This window comes from Triticum aestivum, chromosome 1B, assembly GCF_018294505.1.
Source record: "Triticum aestivum cultivar Chinese Spring chromosome 1B, IWGSC CS RefSeq v2.1, whole genome shotgun sequence".
Lineage (NCBI taxonomy): Eukaryota > Viridiplantae > Streptophyta > Magnoliopsida > Poales > Poaceae > Triticum > Triticum aestivum.
In genome coordinates, this window is record NC_057795.1 from 229,226,708 (window position 1) to 229,248,677 (window position 21,970).

Below are 21,970 nucleotides of genomic sequence, written 5' to 3' on the forward strand. Positions count from 1 at the left end.
GACGACGACGCGAATGAAGCCGCCAGAGTAGCGGCAGTGCAGCGGTGGAGGAGCGACGATTCGAGGCGGAGGAGCGGCGTAGGAGCATCCGAGGAGCGTCAGAGTGGCGGCGGGAGCTTGGCGCTGCGGGCGACCGGCTTCGCGCAGTGGAAAGAACGACGGAGGTGGGTGGACATCGGGCAGGCGGCGTGGCGCGCCTCCCCTACCTCTGGTGGTGGGTCGAGGTTAGGAACAAGCCCAGCCCATCCACGGCCGCGCCGTGGAAGCCATTACGGCAGCCGGACCTCCGGTGAAGCTTCGATTCGAAGCGGCAGCCGAAATCGAATCGGTGGCTGCGGGGGGCAGTCGATGCTACTTCGGCGAGCCAGGCGGCATGGGACAGGCGGGTGGAGTCGGATGTGGGCGAGCTTGCAGCGGCGGCCTCAGTTTTGGGTGAAATCGGACGACGGCGAAGTTAGACGGGTGGCGGGCGATCACGCGGAAGCCAACTGAAGGCAGTTGGGCGGTTGGCACGGAACTGCCGTTTTTTACATCTTCAATGGATGAAGATATATATTTGCGCCGTCTTTTACATCTTCAATGGATGAAGATATATATTTGCATCACCAAGTGTTATATTTTATATCTTCGAAAGACGAAGATATAAATTTTTTATCTACATCATCTATCAGACAAGGGTTTTTGCGTCGAAAATGCAAAAATAAGCATCTACATTTCTGTTGGAGATGCTGCTGGAGGTTTGGAATAGACTTCACTCATCCACGAGCTGCCCTAGCACTCATCTCTGACTCCTCCCGTCCTCCCCTCCATCTCGCCGGGCCATGGCTCGTCTCCTCCTCGTCGTCCTAGCGCTTCACCTCACCGCTGCCAGAGCCTTCGCCGCGTCAAGCGTCGGCGGCCGTAACGGAGACTTCGACCCCTCCCGCGTCGTCCAGCTCTCGTGGCACCCCAGGTGAGGATCTGATCTTCCTTGCTTCACCTCCCTCTGAGCCTACGCAACGTACAACTCTGATGGCTGCCTCTTTTGTGCGCGTGGCCGCTAGAGCGTTCCTGCACAAGGGGTTCCTCTCGGACGCGGAGTGCGACCACATGATCGAGCTGGTGAGTATGGCCGCCCCTCGATCTCGTTGTCTCGAGGGAGATTTTTCCTTTTTGGCTCGATAATGGTTGATTGATTCGACTCTTGCGTGGTCTGTAGGCGAAGGACAAGCTTGAGAAGTCGATGGTGGCGGACAATGAGTCGGGAAAGAGCGTCCAGAGCGAAGTGCGGACCAGCTCCGGCATGTTTCTCGAGAAGAGGCAGGTCAGCACGAATGGACCTTGTGATTTCTTTGTTCTTGATAATCTTTCGCAGATTTTATTGCTTGGGGGCTTGATAGGTGCCTACTTTGGATTTGATTTATATCACGATCTCGATACACAAGCGAAATTAATACAACTGTTATAGAATTATTCATATACTTCCTCCGTTCCTAAATATTTGTCTTTCTAGAAATTTCAATAAGTGACTACATACGAAGCAAAATGAGTGAATGTACACTCTAAAACATGTCTATATACATCCGTACGTGGTAGTCCATTTGAAACTCTAAAAAGACAAATATTTAGGAACGGAGGGAGTACATAACAAATACATCTGTTTTTGTTTCTTGTGACAAACTTGAAGTTTATATTTAAAGGGCATTAGCTCCACTGAAAGTGACATCATTAATCCTCCCTGGAAAGTTCCAAGTTGATTTGATTTTTTTTTCTTTTTTCAAAAAGGGGGGACTTCCCGGCCTCTGCATCAGAACGATGCATACGGCCACATATATTAGAGAGTAAATAAGGTTCAACAAGGTCTCAAAGTCTGCAAACAAAAGCAAAGGCTAGCTCACACAGAGCCTCAAAGCCAAAACAAAAAAGCCCAAAAAGCCACAACCGGCAGGCAAAATAAAAGATAGGTAAACTAATTGCCTATCCTATTACATGACCGCCATCCAAACCGGTTGAAGATATCCCGCGCTACCATCTCCCACCGGACAGATCCAGTAACCAAACGCTCCCTGGCCTCCGTCGGAGTGAGTAAGGACCACATACGGATCAGTGCAGTAGCCCGGAATACAACCTGCAAAAAATGAATAGTTGTTTTTCTGTTAAAAGCCAAATCATTTCTGCAATTCCAAATTGCCCATAACAACGCACATACTCCTACACGAATGTGTCTAGCTGTTTCGGACTCTATCCCAGCAAGCCACGCCCCGAATAACGTGTTGACCGAAGTCGGAGGAGTAATGTTAAAGGCAATTTGCACAGAGCGCCACAACCCTTGTGCCAACGGACAGTCAAAAAAGAGATGCTTGATAGTCTCGTCCCGATCACAGAAACTACACCTAGTAGAACCTGTCCAGTTGCGCTTAACTAAATTGTCCTTTGTTAAGATTACTTGTTTATGCACAAACCACATAAACACTTTAATCTTCAAAGGGACCTTAACTTTCCAAACATCTTTGGAACTAGGAATCACACTAGTGTTAATGATATCGATATACATCGATTTAACCGTGAACTCCCCAGATCTAGTAAGCTTCCAACACAACTTATCGGGCTGAGGAGTTAACTGAACCTCCATCAGTCTACGGACTAGGTGAAGCCATGCTTCCCATCGATCACCCACGAGCACCCTCCTAAACTGAATGTTGAGTGGAATGGACTGCATAACCGTGGCAACAAGAGCCTCACGACGCTGAACAATACGATATAGGGACGGATACTGGGTCGCCAAAGGCGTGTCACCAAGCCACGTATCCTCCCAGAATCGAGTGTTGCTGCCATTACCGACAATACACCTCGTTCTATTAAAGAAGGTAGCTTTGATTCTCATGAGCCCCTTCCAGAACGGCGAATCGGTTGGCCGCAGAGTGACCTAGGATAGGGTCTTGGACTGCAGATATTTACTACGTAAAATCTGCTCCCACGTTGCCTCTGTCTCAGAGGATAACTTAAACAACCACTTACTAAGCAGGCATCTGTTCTTAACTTCAAGATTTTCAATACCAAGGCCCCCCTGGTCCTTTGGTCGACAGATAATATCCCATTTGGCCAATCTGTATTTTCTCTTAAGCTCATCACGCTGCCAAAAGAATCGGGATCGATAGAAGTCCAGCCTTTTCCTAACTCCAACTGGGACCTCAAAGAAGGATAAGAGGAACATAGATAAACTCGTGAGCACCGAGTTAATAAGAATCAACCGGCCTCCATAAGACATGAGTTTTCCTTTCCAGCAACTCAGTTTCTTCTCAAACCGATCCTCGATACACTTCCACTCGCTGTTTGTTAGCTTACGATGGTGAATGGGAATACCGAGATACGTGAAAGGTAAAGCCCCCACTTCACAACCAAACAATTGTCTATAAGCCTCTTGTTCGTCTTTGGCTCTACCAAAGCAGAACAGCTCGCTTTTATGGAAATTAATCTTCAGCCCCGACAATTGTTCAAATAAGCATAACACTAACTTCATGTTTCTCGCTTTTGCCAAATCGTGTTCCATAAAAATGATTGTATCATCAGCGTATTGCAGAATGGACAAACCACCATCTACCAGATGAGGCACCAAGCCACCCACCTGACCGGCCTCCTTTGCCCTCCCAATCAGTATCGCCAACATATCAACCACAATATTGAACAAAATTGGAGACATAGGATCGCCTTGTCTCAGACCCTTGTGTGTTTGGAAATAATGACCTAGTATCGCCAACATATCGTCCAAGTTGATCCTCCAAGTTGATTTGATGTCTTACTGAAGTCGTGTTGTTGCACCTGAATGTTTCATTTCTTATTTGTTGTGAATGCATCTTTTGTCAAATGTTGGCTGGGCTATAGTCTAGAAAGCACAAACATTTAAGACTCAATTGGTAGGACTGTATGCAAAGTTTGCCACTTTACTTATTATTAGTGATTACTACTTTATTGACTTCATTTGTATACACATGTGAGATATGGATTGTGGATGACCATTAGCAGATTTGCCATAATATGATCTACAAAGTGGGTGACAAACTTCAATTTTGATTGGATGGTTGATGCTTCTTATCCTTGGTATATCATGTATTTTATTGAAGGTGGTCGTTCCCTCAGCAGAGTGTGCCCCTAAAGTCCATTTAATATTATTGTTTTTCATTAGAAATGTGATATAGGCCCAAGCCTAGGAGTGCCCGATCTTCAACAATTAGAGGTGGACGGAAGAACACGAGGGAAATCACAAGGAACACAAGATAAGCTAGCACAAATCAACACACATGTTGCAACACAAGATACACATGGATAAATAGTTGATCCAAATCATCCACAAGAGAGAGATGGAACAAGCTAGGGTTCTTCCCCGAAGTCCTAAGACATGGAGGTCTTGAATTCAAAGTTGTCACCGATGAATTAAGCTTATGTGTCATCATACTTGAGGCTTTGGGAGAGAGTGATTGAGCATCATTTGAGAAGAAAAACGAACATCAGAAAAAACCAATTTGGTTTTATGCTAGGGAGACCGATTATAGATGCCATTTTCCTCCTACTACGCCAGCTTATGGAAAGTTGTAGGGAGCGAAAGAAGAATCTTTGTGGTTTCATCGATTTGAAGAGGGCATATGAAAAGATACCAAGGACAGTTATTTGGTGGGCGATAGAGAAACATAAAGTACCAAGAAAGTACATCACCTCATCAAGCGTTTGGGCAGGTGATAGTGAGACCGATACCTTCCCAATTACGATAGGACTGCATCAAGGATCGTCCTTGAGTCCATATCATTTTGCCTTAGTGATGGACAAGGTCACCCATGATATACAAGGAGATATCCTTGGTGCATGTTCTTTGTTGATGATGTGTTGTAGTCCTAGTTGACGCCACTAGATTGAGTGTCAATAGGAAAATAGAGTTGTGGAGACGGACTTTAGAGTCCAAGGGGTCTAAGCTTACTAGGACCAAGACCAAGTATATGAGGTGTGACTTTTGTGGTGCTAGGTGCGAGCATGGAGAGGTTAGTTTGGGACATATAGTGTCTAAGAGGGACACCTTCCGATATTTGGGATAAATGCCACAGAGGAACAGTGATATTGATGATGATGTTAGCCATAGAATCAAAGCAGGGTAGATGAAGTAGCGGCAGGCATCTACCATCCTCTATGACTAGAAGGTCCACCAGAAGCTCAAAGGCAAGTTCTATAGGACGGTGATCAGGTCCAGCAGAAGCTCAAAGGTAAGTTCTATAGGACGGGGATCAGACCTGTGATGCTATATGGAGTGAAGTGTTGGCCTAAAAAGAGAGAACACATCCAACAAATGAGTGTCACTGAGATCACATGCTAAGGTGGATGCGTGGCATTACAATAAAGCATCGAATTAGAACTAGGCAATACATGGTAAGCTAGGGGTGGCACCGATTGAAGAGAAGCTTGTCCAACACCCTCTAAGGTGGTTTGGACATATCCAACGGAGGCCTGTAGAAGCACCAGTGAATAGCAGTATTCTAAAGAATAGCGAAAAATTGGGAGGGGTAGGGGACGACCAAAGTTGTCTTGGGAGGAGGCAGTAAAAAGAAATTGAAGGATTGGTATGTACCCAGATATTTGGCTCTTGATAGGACTGCATGGAACGTAGCAATCAATGTACTCGAACCTTAATTTACTTTCCTTCACTTTGCTTACTTGTACTTGTTCACTTCTTTTTGGGTTCTCGTAGGTTTCTGTTGGGTTTCATCTCTAGCCTACCCCAACTTGCTTGGGACAAAAGGCGTTGTTGTACTGTTGTGTTGAGTCATATTGCCCGAGCTTTAATAGTGGTCATTCTCAAGCTTGCAACTGCGATTGTTTAAAACTTACTAAATGAACGGAACGTTCAATATTGCTAATATGTGTGCGCATAACCACATGTGATGGAGCTTCCTTTCTGCGCCAAAGATCTTGTTAGACCTAGTTTTGTACAAGTTAACAGGACCAATAGGGGCAACTCCAACGTGGATTACAAAAACAGACCTCACCAAATGTCTGCGGACTTGTCTGCCGACAGGTATAGGGCGGGTGCCATCCAACCGTAGGTACCAAATGTTCGCCCCATTCCAAATGGATCTTTAAGAAACAGACGACTCATGCTAAATTGGATGATTTTTGTTAAATTTTGTTATATTACAACAAAGTTGGACAAAATTTAACAAAGTTTCAACTAAATCGAATGACAATTTAACTAAACCAAAACTAAACTAAGCGAGGTACCGGGCGGTGACCTCATAGGCATGGCCTCCAAGGGCGCCAACACCTCCATCGTCATTGTCATCATAGCCGCCACCACCGTCGTTGTCATCCTTCTAGTGGCGGAAGGCCCGCTAGGCGTCACGACAACCCTGATCTGCCGTCGTCGCTTGCAGACGCTTGGCCGCCTTCGCCGGACAGCGACGGTTGGACGTGGAGCGCTTGGAGTCGCCCGCCGTTGCCTTTGAGATAGGTCAAATGCTCGGACTGGCCAACCCCAGTTTGAGGAGCTGCTGCTGATCTGGCGATGACGGGTCCTGTATCGATCAATGGCCCATGCCTCCGTGAGCGCAGGGTTCGCTGGGACCTAGGGCAGTTCGACCGCGTGAACGATGCCGAATGTTGCACATTGCGCTGCTCCCGACGCGCCGCCTGGGAGCTGTCACTGTGGAGGACAAGTTGCCGCCTCCGCCTCCGTCACGGAGGTAGTAGGCTAGGCGGCTCCTCCATGGCGATCGGGCACCATTGGCCCCTCATACTTAACAGCAATTGGGCGCCACTGGCTCTCGGATTGCCGACGGGATGGAGGCAGCTGCGCAGTGGGGACAGTGGCTCCTCCTTCATGCAACATCCGTTTTGGGCGCCGATGTTGCGTGAGAGCTGCGGGGATGGTGGTGCCAGACCGCGGTTGTAGCACGACAGCTCGAGCAGCAACTCCATCTGCTGCATGAACTCCTCGTCCGTTGCGGCGTCCTCGGTGAGGAGTGGATGCTGCTGCTCCTTGGTCGACGCCAGCGGGCTCGGAGGACGCGGTCGGCGGTGCCAGGAGCCGAAGCTCCCCCATCCCGCCCCCCGCGGATCTGGAGGGGGTCGCGGAGAACCACTTCGATCCGTCCTACTTGCCCATCGCTGCTGCCGGAGCTGTAGTTCTGCGGATTTGGGGGAAAGGAGCGGAGAGGGGAGGCGGCGGTGTAGAGTTTACGTTTGCGGCCGGCTGACTTAAATAGCTGGGGCAGGCGGACCGACTCTGCTTCAATGCGGGCAGTGGCGGCTTCTCGGCCAACACGCCTGTGTGAATGCCGGGCATGCGGTTGGCCGGTCAGGAGGCATGAATGTGTGTAGGAAAATGTCCTGTCATTTCGTCCGGTCATGTTTGCTTTGACTGGTATGAATGTGTCGCAGAGAGCAGAGCAAGGTTTCTAGGCGGAGCGGAGAGAGGGTTTTTTGATTTAGGTTCGCGGTGTCAGAGACCTAAGTGGTAGACGTCCGGATGCCTGTAACCTCCCCTATGTTTGGTTCCGGTTTCTGGGATTTCGGACGTCTGGACCGGTCCGGACAAATTTGGTGACTGCCGTTGGATGGCAAAAAATGTTTGGACGTTCCGGACATTTAGGGGCGATTTATTGATCCGTGTTGGAGTTGCCCTAATAAGCTATCTCGCCTGTTAGCATATATATATGTTCGTGACCCATTGGCCACATACGGAATTAGTAGAATGCTACATAAGACATGTCTTATAGTAGTTGCCTCTATTTTAAGTACCACTTGTAACATTGAAAGATCGAGGCAAATTGACTAGAGGGTGAATAGGAGATTCTATAATTCCTACCCGAAAGCAGAGTAGTCAGCGGAATTGAAGAGAAGAACTGATACGGAGTAAACAGTCTGAAGAAACAGAGACAGTTCCAGACAACATCGGTAACAAATGCATCAATGGGCACACACGGTAATGAGGGAACAGATGCAAATAGCAGCAGAGGTAAGCATATATGCACATGTAAACTAGAACTTACACTTAGCAGAAAACAGTAGCAAGAAGGATTCAGCCCTAAGTCAAATGCAAAACGGTATATACATGACAAGAACAGTGCACGAACAGAAACGTAAAGGAGTGAGTAAGATATAGAACCGGGTTGCAGTTGAAGACACATGATTTGTTTACTGAAGTTTAAGTTGGCAACAACTGTACGTCTTCATCGGAGAGGCTGAGCACACTGCTCCGAAGTCACACAAGGCTTGACCTTTATTCTCCTTGAGCTATGTTTGTCAGAACTCGCCCAATTACTCATGGTAGATATTGCGTTGATCTCGAACCGATACGAAGTTATTTGTTGCGGATCCACACTTTGGATGCTCACCAATTGACGCTTAATCGTCTACAAGATGCCAATTCTTCAAGAGTAATAAGCAGAGTTTCAAGGCTCAGTTGCTCTTGGGGTGATGCTCAATCACAACTCAAACTGGTATCTCCTCATTTAGTATTTTTCTCAGAATATGAGAAATGAGAAACTCAATGCATACATAGCAGAATCCACCTCAAACCGGAGGGGGTAGTGGGCTATTTATTTCCTTGGCACAGAAAACTAGTTGTTGGTCGGAAGTTCTTCAGCCAACGGTCTGGGCTCAAGCTGTAGCTCACAGCAGTAATCTGGTTCATTCTGAGGAACCTAGAGCAACTCCAAGAACTTGAGTTCCCTAACTCCTTGATGAAGCTAATAACGGTGACATACCGAAGAACTACGCTCCTGAGTACTCAACCAAGCTGATTCCTCAGACATATTCAACTATGCCACTGAAGCTAGTAGATTCATCTAAAAGGAGATTTTAAAGTCCTTTGTGTAGATGGTTGGGTTCTAAGAGCATCTCCAACCGGACAGAGCAAATATATCCGTGGACGACTCGTTTGCGGCCCCTGCAACCACAAGCTCTATTTTTAAAATCTCAAATCCATGCAAGCACATATACATCGATCATTGAACGGTACACAAATAAAATGTCGATAACTGAACGATACACACAAATAAAGTTTATTTGAAGAGGACAATAAAGTTCAAACATAAAATCTATTCGGAGAGCATAATTCAAACATAAAATTCAATGATTTTCAGTGTGGATCCACATATGCTCCACAAGAACATTGAGTAGTCGCACGTGCACCTGTGTATCTCGAAGTTATCAATGCATCTCTAAAAAGTTCACAACATGCTCTGCATCTTTGTTCCGGGAGGCGTACATGTACTCTGGGCTTCTCAAAATCATGTGTGCAACTGTGGGCTGCCCCTTCGCCCTCATTCTACACAATCATGCTGTGCAAGATTACACAACAGGTCATCACCTACCACAATGTCACCGGATCCCGCATCATTGCAGCTCGAGGAACAATACCCCAACGAGCTTGGAGCACTCCAAATGCCCTCTCCACATCCTTGCTAGCACCTTCTTACATTTATGCAAAGAGACATCGTTTGTTACCTTGGGGATTGGGTATAGTCTTCACAAACGCCGCCCACTGAGGATAGATACCATCGGCAAGGTAGTACCCCATATTGTGGTCATGCTCGTTGATGGTGTATTTGCACGTTGGAGCATCTCCATCACAAAGTCTCTTGAACAACGGAGATCGCTAAAGCACATCGATGTCATTGTGAGACCCTGACATGCCAAAGAAAGAAAGCATGCCAAATCCACAACCACAAGTCCTTTGATGCCACTGCTTCAAGTACGATGGTGGTCTCTGGTGCGACCTTGATACTGCCTGCGCAAACCTGTTGGGTAGTTTTTCCAGTGCCAATGCATGCAATTGATTGAACCAAGCATACTTGGAAAACCTCTTGCCGCTCCAATTGCCAATATTTTTTCCCTATCCTCAGCATTTTGTTTGCCATGGCCTCAATGCATGTGCGATCCATCTGGATGTACTCATCAACAACACCTGCGGCTTTACCATATGCAAGCATGCTCATAGCAGCTTTGCATTTCTGCAAAAGAGAGAATGATAGTTGCCCGCAACAATCCTTCACACCATCCACTGTGCAAGAACAAATGAGTGCTCATCCGGAAGTGACGCCGACGCCCCCTCCCCCCTATGAAATACATGTGTTTTTTAAAATTAGCCGTTGTAGAGACTCTGTGCGCCACTTATCCTATCCTCGGAAACAACTATCTGGCCCTTTATCGAACCCTTGAAGTTGAGAACATGCTCTTCTTTCTTCATTTCTTCCTGGATGCTCATCATCATAATTATGTAAGCATCTTCGTCGTCTTCGATGTCTGAATTGGACAAATCAGTGAATTCTTTGAATATATAGTCATCAAGCTCCTTGTAACCAAAATCATCATACGAGGAATCCATCGCTTGCCTACAAACGAGCAAAAGAATCTCAAAAACAGCTCGGACATTTTGTCGAACACATGACGGGTAAGGTGTATGTCTGGCGGAGCAGGACGTACCGGGGTGGCAAGGACGGCTAAGAGGGGTTTGGGGCCCGTGGTGGCAGAGCTGCGGGTTGGGGACGGCGCGGACTAGGCAGGACAGAGGAAGAGGGCGGGTTGGGCGAGGGTTGGGGACGATTTGGAGAGATTTAGGGTGGGTCTGGCCCTGTCGGATCCGACGTGGCGGACGCGTCCGGGCAGCCCAAAATCCGCCCCACATATGGTCTGGGTTTGAGGTGTGCCAGACAGCCCAAACATATGCGCTGGTTTGGGGGGTCTGGTTGGTGGTTTTTTTTTTGTTTGGGAGGTGACGGCTATCTGCCCGGACATATGGGGGCGGAGTAGGGGCCACCTGGATGCGTCAAACAAGATTTGGAGTAACTGAGCGTCAAACAAGATTCACCTTCTCGACACGATATCCAACCCCCCCTCCCCCCCACCCACCCCAATACTATGACTCAAATGAAGAAGCAACTAACTAGAAACAAAAGCTTCACTACAGTTTTTTTTTTCAAGCGGCAGACCAAATCCTTCAACATTATTCGCCAACATACTCTGTGTATATATAACAAACACTTTAGTCCCTTAACTGTTTGTTATGAATGATCAAAAAGCACCAGGGGACACTACATGCACCAACAAACATCATATTTTAACTAAAACAATATTTTAACCCCGCAAAAAGAACATTTTAACTAAAACAATCATTTGGCAGGATGAAGTAGTAGCAAGGATAGAGGAGAGGATTGCTGCTTGGACTTTCCTTCCGTCGGGTACTTTGACTTAATCTAACCATTTCATCTTGCTTTTTCTGTTTTCTCAAAAGTTTGTAATATTATATCAATTATTCTTTCCATGCTCAGAGAATGGCGAGTCCATTCAAATATTACACTATAAGAATGGTGAGAAGTATGAGCCACACTATGATTTCTTCCATGACAAAAATAACCAAGCTCTCGGTGGTCACCGAATAGCAACAGTGCTCATGTACCTGTCTAACATTGAGAAGGGTGGAGAGACCATCTTCCCTAACGCAGAGGTAATTTCCTTGCTCTTTCTTTCCTGACTTTCTTAGGCATCCCTAAAAAAAGAACTTTTCTTAGGTATCCCATGCACTAATTCAGATATTCTGCAGGGGAAGTTAACACAACACAAGGATGAGACGGCATCTGAGTGTGCTAGAAATGGATATGCAGGTACGGTTGACAGGCTCTAAAGATACTGAAGTACTTTTGAGATCCTTGCACACCATATTGTTACCTCTGTACCCCTTTTTTTTATAGCTTCAATACTCAGTAGAGCTTAGTTCTTCGATGTGCATCTTAATTTTGCATATCTTACTGGCTCCATATGCAATGACAATTGACGTTATTGTGAAGCTTAAATTGTTTGTCGTCCTATGCAGTAAAGCCCGTAAAAGGTGACGCCCTGCTGTTCTTCAGCCTCCACCCTGATGCAACGACAGACCCTGACAGTTTGCACGGGAGCTGCCCCGTCATCGAAGGCCAGAAGTGGTCCGCCACGAAATGGATCCATGTGAGGTCCTTCGAAAACTCGGGCAAGCAGGGAGGCTCCGGTGACGGCTGCGAGGACGAGAATGTCCTCTGCTCGCAGTGGGCTGCCGTTGGGGAGTGTGCCAAGAACCCCAACTATATGGTGGGCACCAAGGAAGCTCCTGGCTTCTGCAGGAAGAGCTGCAACGTCTGCGCGCAGTAAGTTAATTCTTGATCCACTCATCCACCGTCGTCACACGGCATGGATAAATTATTGGCCCAGTACCGGGTCCAGCGTGTGTGTGACTGCTCATAGATAGCATGTGTGACCTGGAATGGAATTAAATGTAAGATCTATCATCTTGTCTTTCGTACAAGAAACTGCAGCTGGAGAAAGAAAAATACTACACTAAAGAACTTATTTTAGGGCTGCTAAGAACTTTCTTGTTTACCCGTTTTGGCCGAGCAATCAAATTAATGACGATGGATCGAGCAATCTTGTTCCCTTAGGTTAGTGTTGTCTCCTTGGACCTCAACGTTATTATGTTGTTCTGGCGGGACAAGAAAACAAGATGGCAGCACAAAATGGAAAAGAAAACGATCTTATCTGATCTTATCTTGACGTGGTCTTTACTTGTTGAGCTGTTGGTTCGCTGAGGACATCTTCAATGGTCATAAAGTTTGTTTTTGATGATGTGTCATGCAATAAATAAGGAAAGAGAGAAAGGTTGCATGTACTCCCTCCGTTTTTGTATAAGATTTGCCAAAGTCAAACTTTGTTAACTTTGACTAAGTTTATTATAAAAAAATCAAAATTCATAATATGAAATCGATATTTTTAGATGACCATGAAATTAATTTTCATACCATATAAGTTTAATATTGTAAATGTTGATATTTTCTTTTATAGAGTTGGTCAAACTTTACAAAGTTTGACTTTGACCAAATTTTATATGCAAACTAAAAAAACGGAGGGAGTACATGGACCAACACCCCTTGCACAAGCTTCAATGTAGAATGGGAGAGCATTTTATTTATTATCTCATATCTTATTGGACAAACTAGATAGAACCCATTGAAATGTAGAATGAGAGAGCACTTTATTTATTATCTCACATCCTATTGGACAAACTAGATAGAACCCATTGAAGATGTTGTATATTAAAATGTTGGTTGATGACATGACATATTTTACCAGCAAGCTAACATACAAACGGTTGGAGATGTCTTGAGTGGGACGGAATCTACCAAACCGAATAACTTTGCTTTTATATATCCTGAGCTGTAGCCTGCAGGTGGATGTTGACACGAGCAAGAATAATTTCCTGTCCCCCAATTTCTCATCTACTTATTCCTTTTCTCGGTTTGTGTAGTAAAACTGCATTCAACTCCCAGCTGGTACAATGGTAACATGCTCAGAGAAGATCACAAATGGAGTATACGTAATAATCAAAGAGGAGAAGATAATTACTGCCGGTGCATATGCACATCCACACAAGCAAATCAAATAATTAAATATGGATATGGTAAAACACCAGAATTAGCCACGGGGCAAGCAACATTCGTTTAGCTAGTGTGCTTTGTTCACCGGCTTGACGTCCACGATGCCGTCGTTGCCGGCGAGGGCCCGGTACTTGTCCTTCCTGGTGAGGCTGGTGCACTGGTAGGAGAGCGTGGCAGCGATGAGCCTCTGGATGTAGTTGGCCACCTCGTGGCTTGGCCTGCCGCCGCTGCTGCAGGTGAGCTCCGACGGCAGCTTGCTCAGGAACGTGACGGTGTACACCGGGCTGGGGTTCATGAAGAAGTAGAAGGGGTCCATCCCCTTCCACCCCCTCGCCGTGGTGCCGTGGAACATGCCCATCCGGCTCTCCATCGCCACGGGGACCACCTCGTCGGTGAGCTCCGCGAAGAGCGCCGAGAACCGGAGCAGGAACGGCTCTCGGGACGTCGTCCCCTCGGGGCAGATGACGAGGTCGCCCTCCTGCAGGAGCCTCGTGATCATGGCGGCGTCGGTGACGCGGTTACGGCTCAGGCGCACGGTCCGGATCGGCGAGAGCATCTCAGACAGCCTTGACAGTGAGTAGGTGACGGCCGCCACGGGCCGGCCGAGCGCCGCCGAGAGGAAAATGGGGTCCAGCAGCGTGCGGTGCGAGCAGGCGAAGAGCACCCCGGTGCGGCCCGCCGTGCTCCCGGCGCGCGGCGGCGGGCTGCCCTTGACCACGACGCGCACGCCGAGCGCCCAGAAGGCGTAGTAGACCCAGGGCATGGGTAGCAGCGCCCCCGCGGCGATGCGGAGGCACGCGAGGACGAAGCCCGCCGGGCACCACAGCACGGTCAGCAGCGCGGCCAGCGGCGTCGGGCGGAGCGCCAGGCGGCCGTCGTGGAAGATGACCTGCCTCCGCAGCTGGTCCATGCTAACGGCCTCCACCGGCGCCGACGGTACGATGTACGCTTCCTGCCACACACGCGAGCAGAGCCCCCACCATGTTCATCAATTCCACAATTAAAGAGATGCTCAAGATTACTGTACTGTTAAGTAATTAATACTCGTGCAGTGCGCACTAAAATGCATTAATCACGTGCAACTAGGACGCCATCATGGTTCATGACTGTCCGGCCGTATAGCTATTTTTGTTTGGGAAACGTTTGGAGACGGTGCCCCGGCCGAATCTTCGGCCGGTCGCGTCCCACGCGCGAACGCTGCAACCAATTCAGACGAGACACGTAGGCTGCCTGGGGCCACCACTTCCCTCGTCCTGTTTTTCTTCTCCACTCATCTTGTTTTCTCCCTTATCCTCTCGCCCGAGTCCACCTCCTGCTGAGCTGCAGCTTTTTATCGCCGCAACCTCCTCGACCAGGCCCGGCAGCATCTCGCCGGAGAAGAGTTGCCGGTGGAGATGGCCGCCAAAGCCTCCCCCACCCCTCGACGAGCTATTTCTTCCTTCGCGCGGGCGCCTCCCCCATCCACGTTGTTCCCCTGTAAAAGACAGCGATGACGGAGGCACGGGCCCTGCGATGAGTTGCGACGGTGGCGCATGGCGACTGCGGGGACCTTGACGACGACGACGGTTTTCTGCTACGCCGGCGGACAGGTGATGTTGCAACCGTTGGCGCAAGTTGCTGGAACCAGACGTCACAGGAGCTGCGACCGGCGGCGGAATTTGCTACAACCATTATGCGCCTGTGGTGCGACCACGATGACCGTGATAACGCTTTTTGTTGCAACCGCGTAGTGTTTTTGCTACTACCAGAGATGTAATTTGCTACTACCAGCGATGATTTTTGTTACATTCATTTGTGAAGACGATGCGACCCAGGCGACGGTGACATTTTTTTGCTGCAACCGAACAATTTTTGCTACTACCGACTACACAATTTGCTACATCAAAATCCTAGTCATCGTGGTCACCCGTGTCGTCGCTCGTCGCACCACTGCACGCCGGTTTCACCACCTCACCCCGGTTGCAGCAAATTTTCTCGCCGGTGGTAGCTTTCCCGCTGCCAGTTGCAACAAATTCGCAACCCGTCGTCGCCGGCCACACTTCGTCATCTTCCTGGTTGTAGCAAAAACAACCACCGTTTGTAGCTTTTCTCGTGCCGTTTGCAGCAAAAATTGTGGATAAAAGCTTAACCATGAAAAACACCTTCGAGCGGCATGGGAAAAGCTTCAACCGATGTATGAAAAAGCTTCAACGGTGTGTGAAAAGCTTCAACCTTGAAAAAAAGCTTCAATGGCCATGGAAAAACAGCTTCAACCCGGCATGGCCGTTGATGGCATGACGGTGCTGCATCGCCACCGAGCTATGACCATCACTACGTGGAGCTGCGACCAGAGGAGGCAGCTGCTACATGTGTGGAGCCGGGGGCAAGGAGATGCAGATGGCAACCAGCGACGAGGACGGCCAGCGAGGGTCTCGACCGGCGACGAGGATGCCGCGGTGGAGCTTCAAGCTCCGTTTTTCTCGCGGAGGTATGGTGGAGGTGTCGGCGGAGCTCGAGGCCGTTGCAATTTTTATCCAGGAGGGGAGGGGAGTGGAGGGGAGGGTGGGTGTGGGGAACGACTGTGAGGAGGACGAAGCGGGGTTCAGATCTGACGGCCTTAATTGCTATATCGGCGGCTGTGGCTTGACCGGCCCAACGGTTGGGCCGGTGCGCCGGCGCCCATCAGTCCCCTTTTTGTTTGGCTTAACACCAAACACCATACACGTATCACCTCTGATTTCATAATAAATGTTGCAGTTTTGAACTAAAACCAGTTTAAAAGTGCGACACTTATTTTGAATCATAGTGAGTAGTACCTAGCTATCTCGTGACTAATATTCTCTTCTTATCCCGTAGGAAAGGTATTTCGTGTCGTATGGTGCCGTTAAATATGATGTTGTAACCTGTGTGCATGCACTATCTACCGGTCTTTAGATTTAACTTTGTTCTATCCAACTAGGTGCACCAAGCGCTGACCGTATGAGTGTCCTAACTGTATCTTTGTTCTTGCTATCTTGTATACTGCTCCTTCTGTCCCAATAATATAAAAACGTTCTTAACATTACACTAGTATAAAAAGTGTTTTTATATTATGAAACGGAGGAAGCACGTACAATCTTTAATTTTCTTTTATCTTTTATTTTTTGAACAATAAAGTTACTGGTACTACAGGAGTAGTAAATTGAAACCACCACTTACGGACTTACCTACCAACCTACCAGGTACGCTGGCCGTGTAAATGTAATTGATGCTGCCGGTCTTTTGCCTCCGTTTCAAAATACAAAAAAAAATTGATGCTGCCGGAGCTTTTCTTTAATCAATCAATGTTGCGTAGCGCGTAGGTAGGGGCAAGCAAGGCCGTGTCGGGTCCTTCACCAGCACGCTCATAACAGCGGGCATGGGAGCCAAGATGTGATCCAACCAACCATACTGTTTGCGTGTAATCTTAGTGCATCTGTTAGAGCACAATAGGGATAGTTGGTAAGTAACTAATCTTGGGATGGTGCACACGCGCCGAGGACTAACAGATGCAGAATAGGGATGTTCTTTTTTATTGAAACAAACAATAGGGATACTACCTCCGTCCGGGTTTATTAGGCCTCTCAGCATCACAAGCATGTCTCCTTTTATAAGGCCCCGTTTTGAAAAGGTGCATGCATGCAACCATTTCATTGGTTGCATTAAAAGTCATCGTTGTTGGTGTCATGGCTAGAAAATTAATACACTTCATGCGTGCTTTTTCATTGGTTGCATGCATGTGAGAGAGTGCATTGGGAGTGGAATGAAAGAATTAATGTGAGCAAATCACTATGTGTCTTGGTCTAAGAGAAGTTGTCTTTAGGCCTAATAAACCTGGACGGAGGGAGTAGTTGGCTCAGTTGTACTCCATCCGTTCCTAAATATAAGTCTTTGTAGAGATTTCATCGGATAGACTACATACGGAACAAATTGAATGAATTTAAACTTAAAATACAACTATATATATCCGTATGCGGTTTATAGTGAAATCTTTACAAAGACTTACTTCTAGAAACGGAGAGAGTAGACCAATGATTACCTTACCTTAATCCACGCTCGAGAGATTTTTTTTTCCACTACGCATTTGGCACGGTGTGATCAAGAATGAGTAGTTTTACGGTGATTGGAAGGCAGTAATTTTTAAACTTTTGGGCCACTTTGTTATGCAGCAAGCAAAACAAGAAGTAGTACGTACGGCAGTGTGGGCCATTTTGTACCAACAGTCTAGAAATTAATATTGCACATGCATATAATAGAGCTGAGCCTGACACCGTATACCCCTACTACACATGCGTGATGCGTACAGCATGGACTCGCTTCGCACTTTAGTATGGCAGCGACGCAGGCATGGCGCCAATATATGTGCCATCTGCGCCTTAAATTGCAACTCTGTTTCAAACGCGGCAACGAATTTGTATTGTGGAATTTTTCTCAAACATTAATTAACCACTTAGGCAGTGAACGTACTGTACAGTACATGTACGTCCACTAAAATAAAAACTACTCCTTGCATGGTAAACCATCCAAAGTTGATTCTGATACTAGTGGGGATGCTACGAAGAATTACACTATGGAAGGAGTAATTAAGAGATAATTACCAGCTAGGGGCTAACCTTGCATTGGCACATGAAGGGGTAATCGGACCGGCGGTCGCCGAGGCCGACATCCGGCACGTCGCCATCCTCGCCAAATATCTCATGCAGCGCCTCGGCCTTGCGTCGCCCGACGAGCACACCTCGGCGCGTGTGCACCATCCCAGTGGCGCGGCCGCGCCACGTGGCGAGCTCGGTGCCTGCCACGGCGTCGGCTCCGAGGCACTCCCTCAGGAACGGCTCCGCCATGATCCGCGGCGTGGAGGTGAGAACGACGCGGCGCCTGGAACACGCCGAGAACACCCGCCACGCGCCCGGGTGCACGTCCGCGGCGTAGAACCGCGGCAGCACGGCCTGCGCTGCGGACTCGATCGACGACACCCGCGCTCCCGCCGTGGCCGCGAAAACGAGCACTCGGACAGCCGCAGCCTCCGATGCGGCGATCCCCAGCAGGGTGGCTAACGGCGCGAGGAGAAGCAGGAGCAGGAGCCGTGGCCACCCACCGGTCTCGAACGCCACCAGCGCGTAGTAGGGGAACGGGCTGCGAGACCGCAGCAGCGTCCCGTCGAGGTCGGCTGCCACGGCGTGCGAGCCGCGCCCCGACGCGTCGCATTTGTCCACCGACGGGAACGGCTCCACCCCGGCAGCCGCAGCTGCCAGCAATGACTCCATCTTGGTTCTCCTCGCCTCACCTCGCCTCGGAGCTGGGTAGTGCCTGTGAGCTGCGCTTGCTTCCACGAGTTCGAGCCGCTGCGCTAGTCTAGCTCTGTGCTTTTGGGTTGAGTCGAGCCTGCTTCTGTGCGCGGGCACGCCTGAATTTATATAGTGCCGCGAGGGGGGCGATTGTGCTCTGTTCGTGGTGGTGAAATATACGGTTAGTTGGTGAGCGGTAGGGGTATTGTGGTACATTATAATATGTATATATATGTTTACGATAAATCTATCCACCAGTCGACTGATGGTTTGCTACAAATCCGCACGACTCGATAGCCGTTCGATCCGCATCCAACGGCCCGCGTCGTCCCTGGTGCGCGCAACGCGGGTGGCGGTAGCCCGCTCGCTCTCTGTCGCTGACTAGTGGGGCCACTCGAAACCGCCCATATCGTCCAATGCCACGATCCCCACTCGCCCCCTCTCCCTGTTCGCCCGCACTACTTCTTCCTCCTCTGCTTCGGGCGTTTCCATTCGAATCTCCTCTCGCTCCCCTCCCCCTCGACGGTTGCTGGTGGTGGCGCGTTCCGGTTCGCGGCGGACGGCGTCTGAATCCGCGGTGAGGAACGCATTCCCCACTCCTGTTTCCTTCCTCTTTTTGCTCCGCCGCCGGTCCGCCATTGATTTAGGTTGGAGCCTTCGAATCTGGTAGTTTGTTGTTCCCATTAGGTTAGATTAAGGCCGACTTCTAGTTTCTGAGTTGACGTTGAGCAGCGCATCCCCCATTCCCCCACCCATCCACCCGCCCCGCTCTGTATTTCCTGTCGCTCCGCCTCCATGCTTCGCCGTTGATTTTTGGTGCTCGGACTCTTTGATTCTGACCGTTGTTGTTGCTATTAGGTTAGGTTATGTCGCCTTCTAAGTTCAGTTGAATATGGTTCAGACATCTGGTTTAATTTTGTGGTAAGCATGGGTGTGGATAGGTCTTAGTGGTGGTAAGTGTGGTCGGTTCTAATAGGATTTTGTTCTGGTGTTAGTGTTGTGGATGTGGTTGTTTAGGACATCCAATAGTGTTTGGTGTTTATGGATTTCAAGTTGTGCATCAGTGGCTGAGGATTTGAAAAGTAACCCTAAGTTTTTTCACATAATGTTGTTTTATGTTGGTTTTGTTTGATGCGGTGTGTCTATTGATTAGGCTTTTGTGGTGCTCCAATTAGCATGTTTACAATGCTTGATTTGCTTGTGATGTCTTGTTCTGTTCAAATATCATGATGTGTATATTGAACTTGCCAATGACATTGCACTCAAATTACCAGATGCTGAAACTCTGTTATTTATCAGTGTTGTCTTGTTATGGTTAATTATCATGATGATGGTATTACACTTACCACTGTCATCTTACTGTAGTTACCAGTAGTTTTTCTAGACTAACTATATGCAGCACAATGCTGATTTCTCATTCATTTGTTTGGTTGGTTTATTAATGAACATGTGTGAATGCTATTTCTTATCACTGGTAATTTGGTTGTAACTTACCAATTGCATTGTGCCTCAATTATCAGTCACACATGCTTTTATATACCTGTGCCATCTGTTTTACTTTTTTTAGCAGGTGCGATGAACCAAGTGCAGTTTGCTTGTTTCCTTTTATCAGCTGTATTATTGCTTTGTCAAACACCAGTTTTATAAATGTTGCAGTTTATTGTGATATCAGTTTTTCAAAGTCATCTAATGGTTTCATTCGCTTTCCTTTTTTTCCCTACGTGTCAGGGAGACAATGCCGAGGAAGCGCAAAGGAGATGGTGATGGAATCGATGAGGTTCCTTCGAAAAAGGCGAAACGCCCTCCTCCGCGGAACAGAGCCTCACCCAGTTCGCTTCTTCTAGCATGCAAGGACATGAATGATGACAGGAAGGGTGCCATTGATGATATGGATTTAACTAGCCTTCGGAATATCCAATGTGACCATCTATTCAACAATCTCAGTGTGTGGCTTGCTGATCTCTACGACCCCAATTCGCGTGAGGTGGTCGTACCAGGCCGAGGCAGGCTTCCAGTCAATGAGGAATACGTGCATCGTGTTATGGGCGTGCCGCGTGGAGGGAATGATGTCCCTTACAACCTCCCATCTGAAGCTGATATTGAGTTAGGGCTTGAGTTGTTTGGCGAGCTTGGATATGCCCCTAAAATGACTGATCTCGTTGATCTCATAAAGGGTTCTGAAAATTCTGATGATACTTTCAAGCGTATGTGGCTTCTGCTTGCAGGGAATACAGTCATTGCCCCGACCACCTCCAACAAAGTTAGCCCCCGTTGGTATGCTGTGCTGGTAAGTTTTTTGTAAATATGTCATTTTCTTTCTTGTGTGCCTGATAACTTTACTATATGTCAGTGTGGTAACTTTCATATTTTTTTGTGGTGCATTCGGTGAACTTCAGTTTCTTTCTGTTTTTTAACTTGCAGCGTGACATCAATGGTATTAAAAATCTCAATTGGTCCAAATTTATTGCTGATGAACTACACAAGGCGCTGTTGAAACGCAAGCCTACCAGGGGTTGCCTTCTCTTCTACAATGTAAGTGACGATGCTTTCCTCTTACCTTCTCTTTTGTCATTTGTCATTTCTTTGTCATTTTGTGTCTGATTTTTGTTTGTGTTTACCATGACGCTTGTGTTTTTCTTATCAGCTATTGTACATTCATGCGATTGATCTTTCTGGACTTGGCATCGTATTGCCTGATGGTCCTTTTCCCATCAATGTCTGGACAAAGAAGCTGATAACTCTTGTCCTCAACAAGGATGTTCAGGCTGACAAAGTTTCTTTCGGGAAACTACCGGTAATCTATATCTATGTTTTTCAGTTCACAGTCTGCTTTGCAACTGCATTTTCTTTTCATTGTTTTTTGTTGTTACTTATCTGTCATGTCGCTACATTTTTTTCCAGTTGAAGCCTGAGTTTGGCATGAATTTCTGTCTGTTTGGTGGTCTAGAAGGTCTTGACAAGTTTATGCGTGTTCATACTGCCCCAAGCTGCAGTCAAGAGGTGAGCATGTAACCTAGTTTCTTGATTTTTTTGCTATTTTATGTTCTTTCATTGGCTGATAACTTATTTGTTGCACTCATTGTGGTGACCCTCTTTTGATGCCAACTTGACACTCTTTACTAATTTGGTTGTTTCCAATGTGTCATATCCTCTATAAAAGATGATAATTATGATGCAACCATGTGATAATTCTTAGTGCAATGCCTTGATAACTTTGTAGCATTCCTGTGATAACTTGATATCATGATAACTTTGGTTGCATTT

The 21,970-nt window shown here is 47.6% G+C and overlaps 2 protein-coding genes across 2 annotated transcripts; one reads left to right on the forward strand and one right to left on the reverse strand.

The window, feature by feature from the left end:
- The first annotated feature begins 684 nt into the window (after positions 1-684).
- On the forward strand, positions 685-12,417 carry LOC123117164 (probable prolyl 4-hydroxylase 7). The gene is made up of 7 exons (XM_044537990.1): positions 685-952; positions 1,044-1,101; positions 1,199-1,303; positions 11,144-11,201; positions 11,292-11,467; positions 11,564-11,624; positions 11,834-12,417. The coding sequence occupies exons 1-7, from the start codon at positions 822-824 to the stop codon at positions 12,142-12,144; spliced, it is 900 nt and encodes a 299-aa protein (XP_044393925.1). The 5' UTR covers positions 685-821; the 3' UTR covers positions 12,145-12,417.
- An 872-nt stretch (positions 12,418-13,289) lies between these two features.
- LOC123117175 (glycerol-3-phosphate acyltransferase RAM2) lies at positions 13,290-18,930 on the reverse strand. The gene is made up of 2 exons (XM_044538001.1): positions 18,035-18,930; positions 13,290-14,376 (listed from the first exon to the last, which is right to left on the reverse strand). Exons 1-2 carry the CDS (start codon positions 18,920-18,922, stop codon positions 13,492-13,494), a joined length of 1,773 nt encoding a protein of 590 aa, XP_044393936.1. The 5' UTR covers positions 18,923-18,930; the 3' UTR covers positions 13,290-13,491.
- Positions 18,931-21,970: the final 3,040 nt, after the last annotated feature.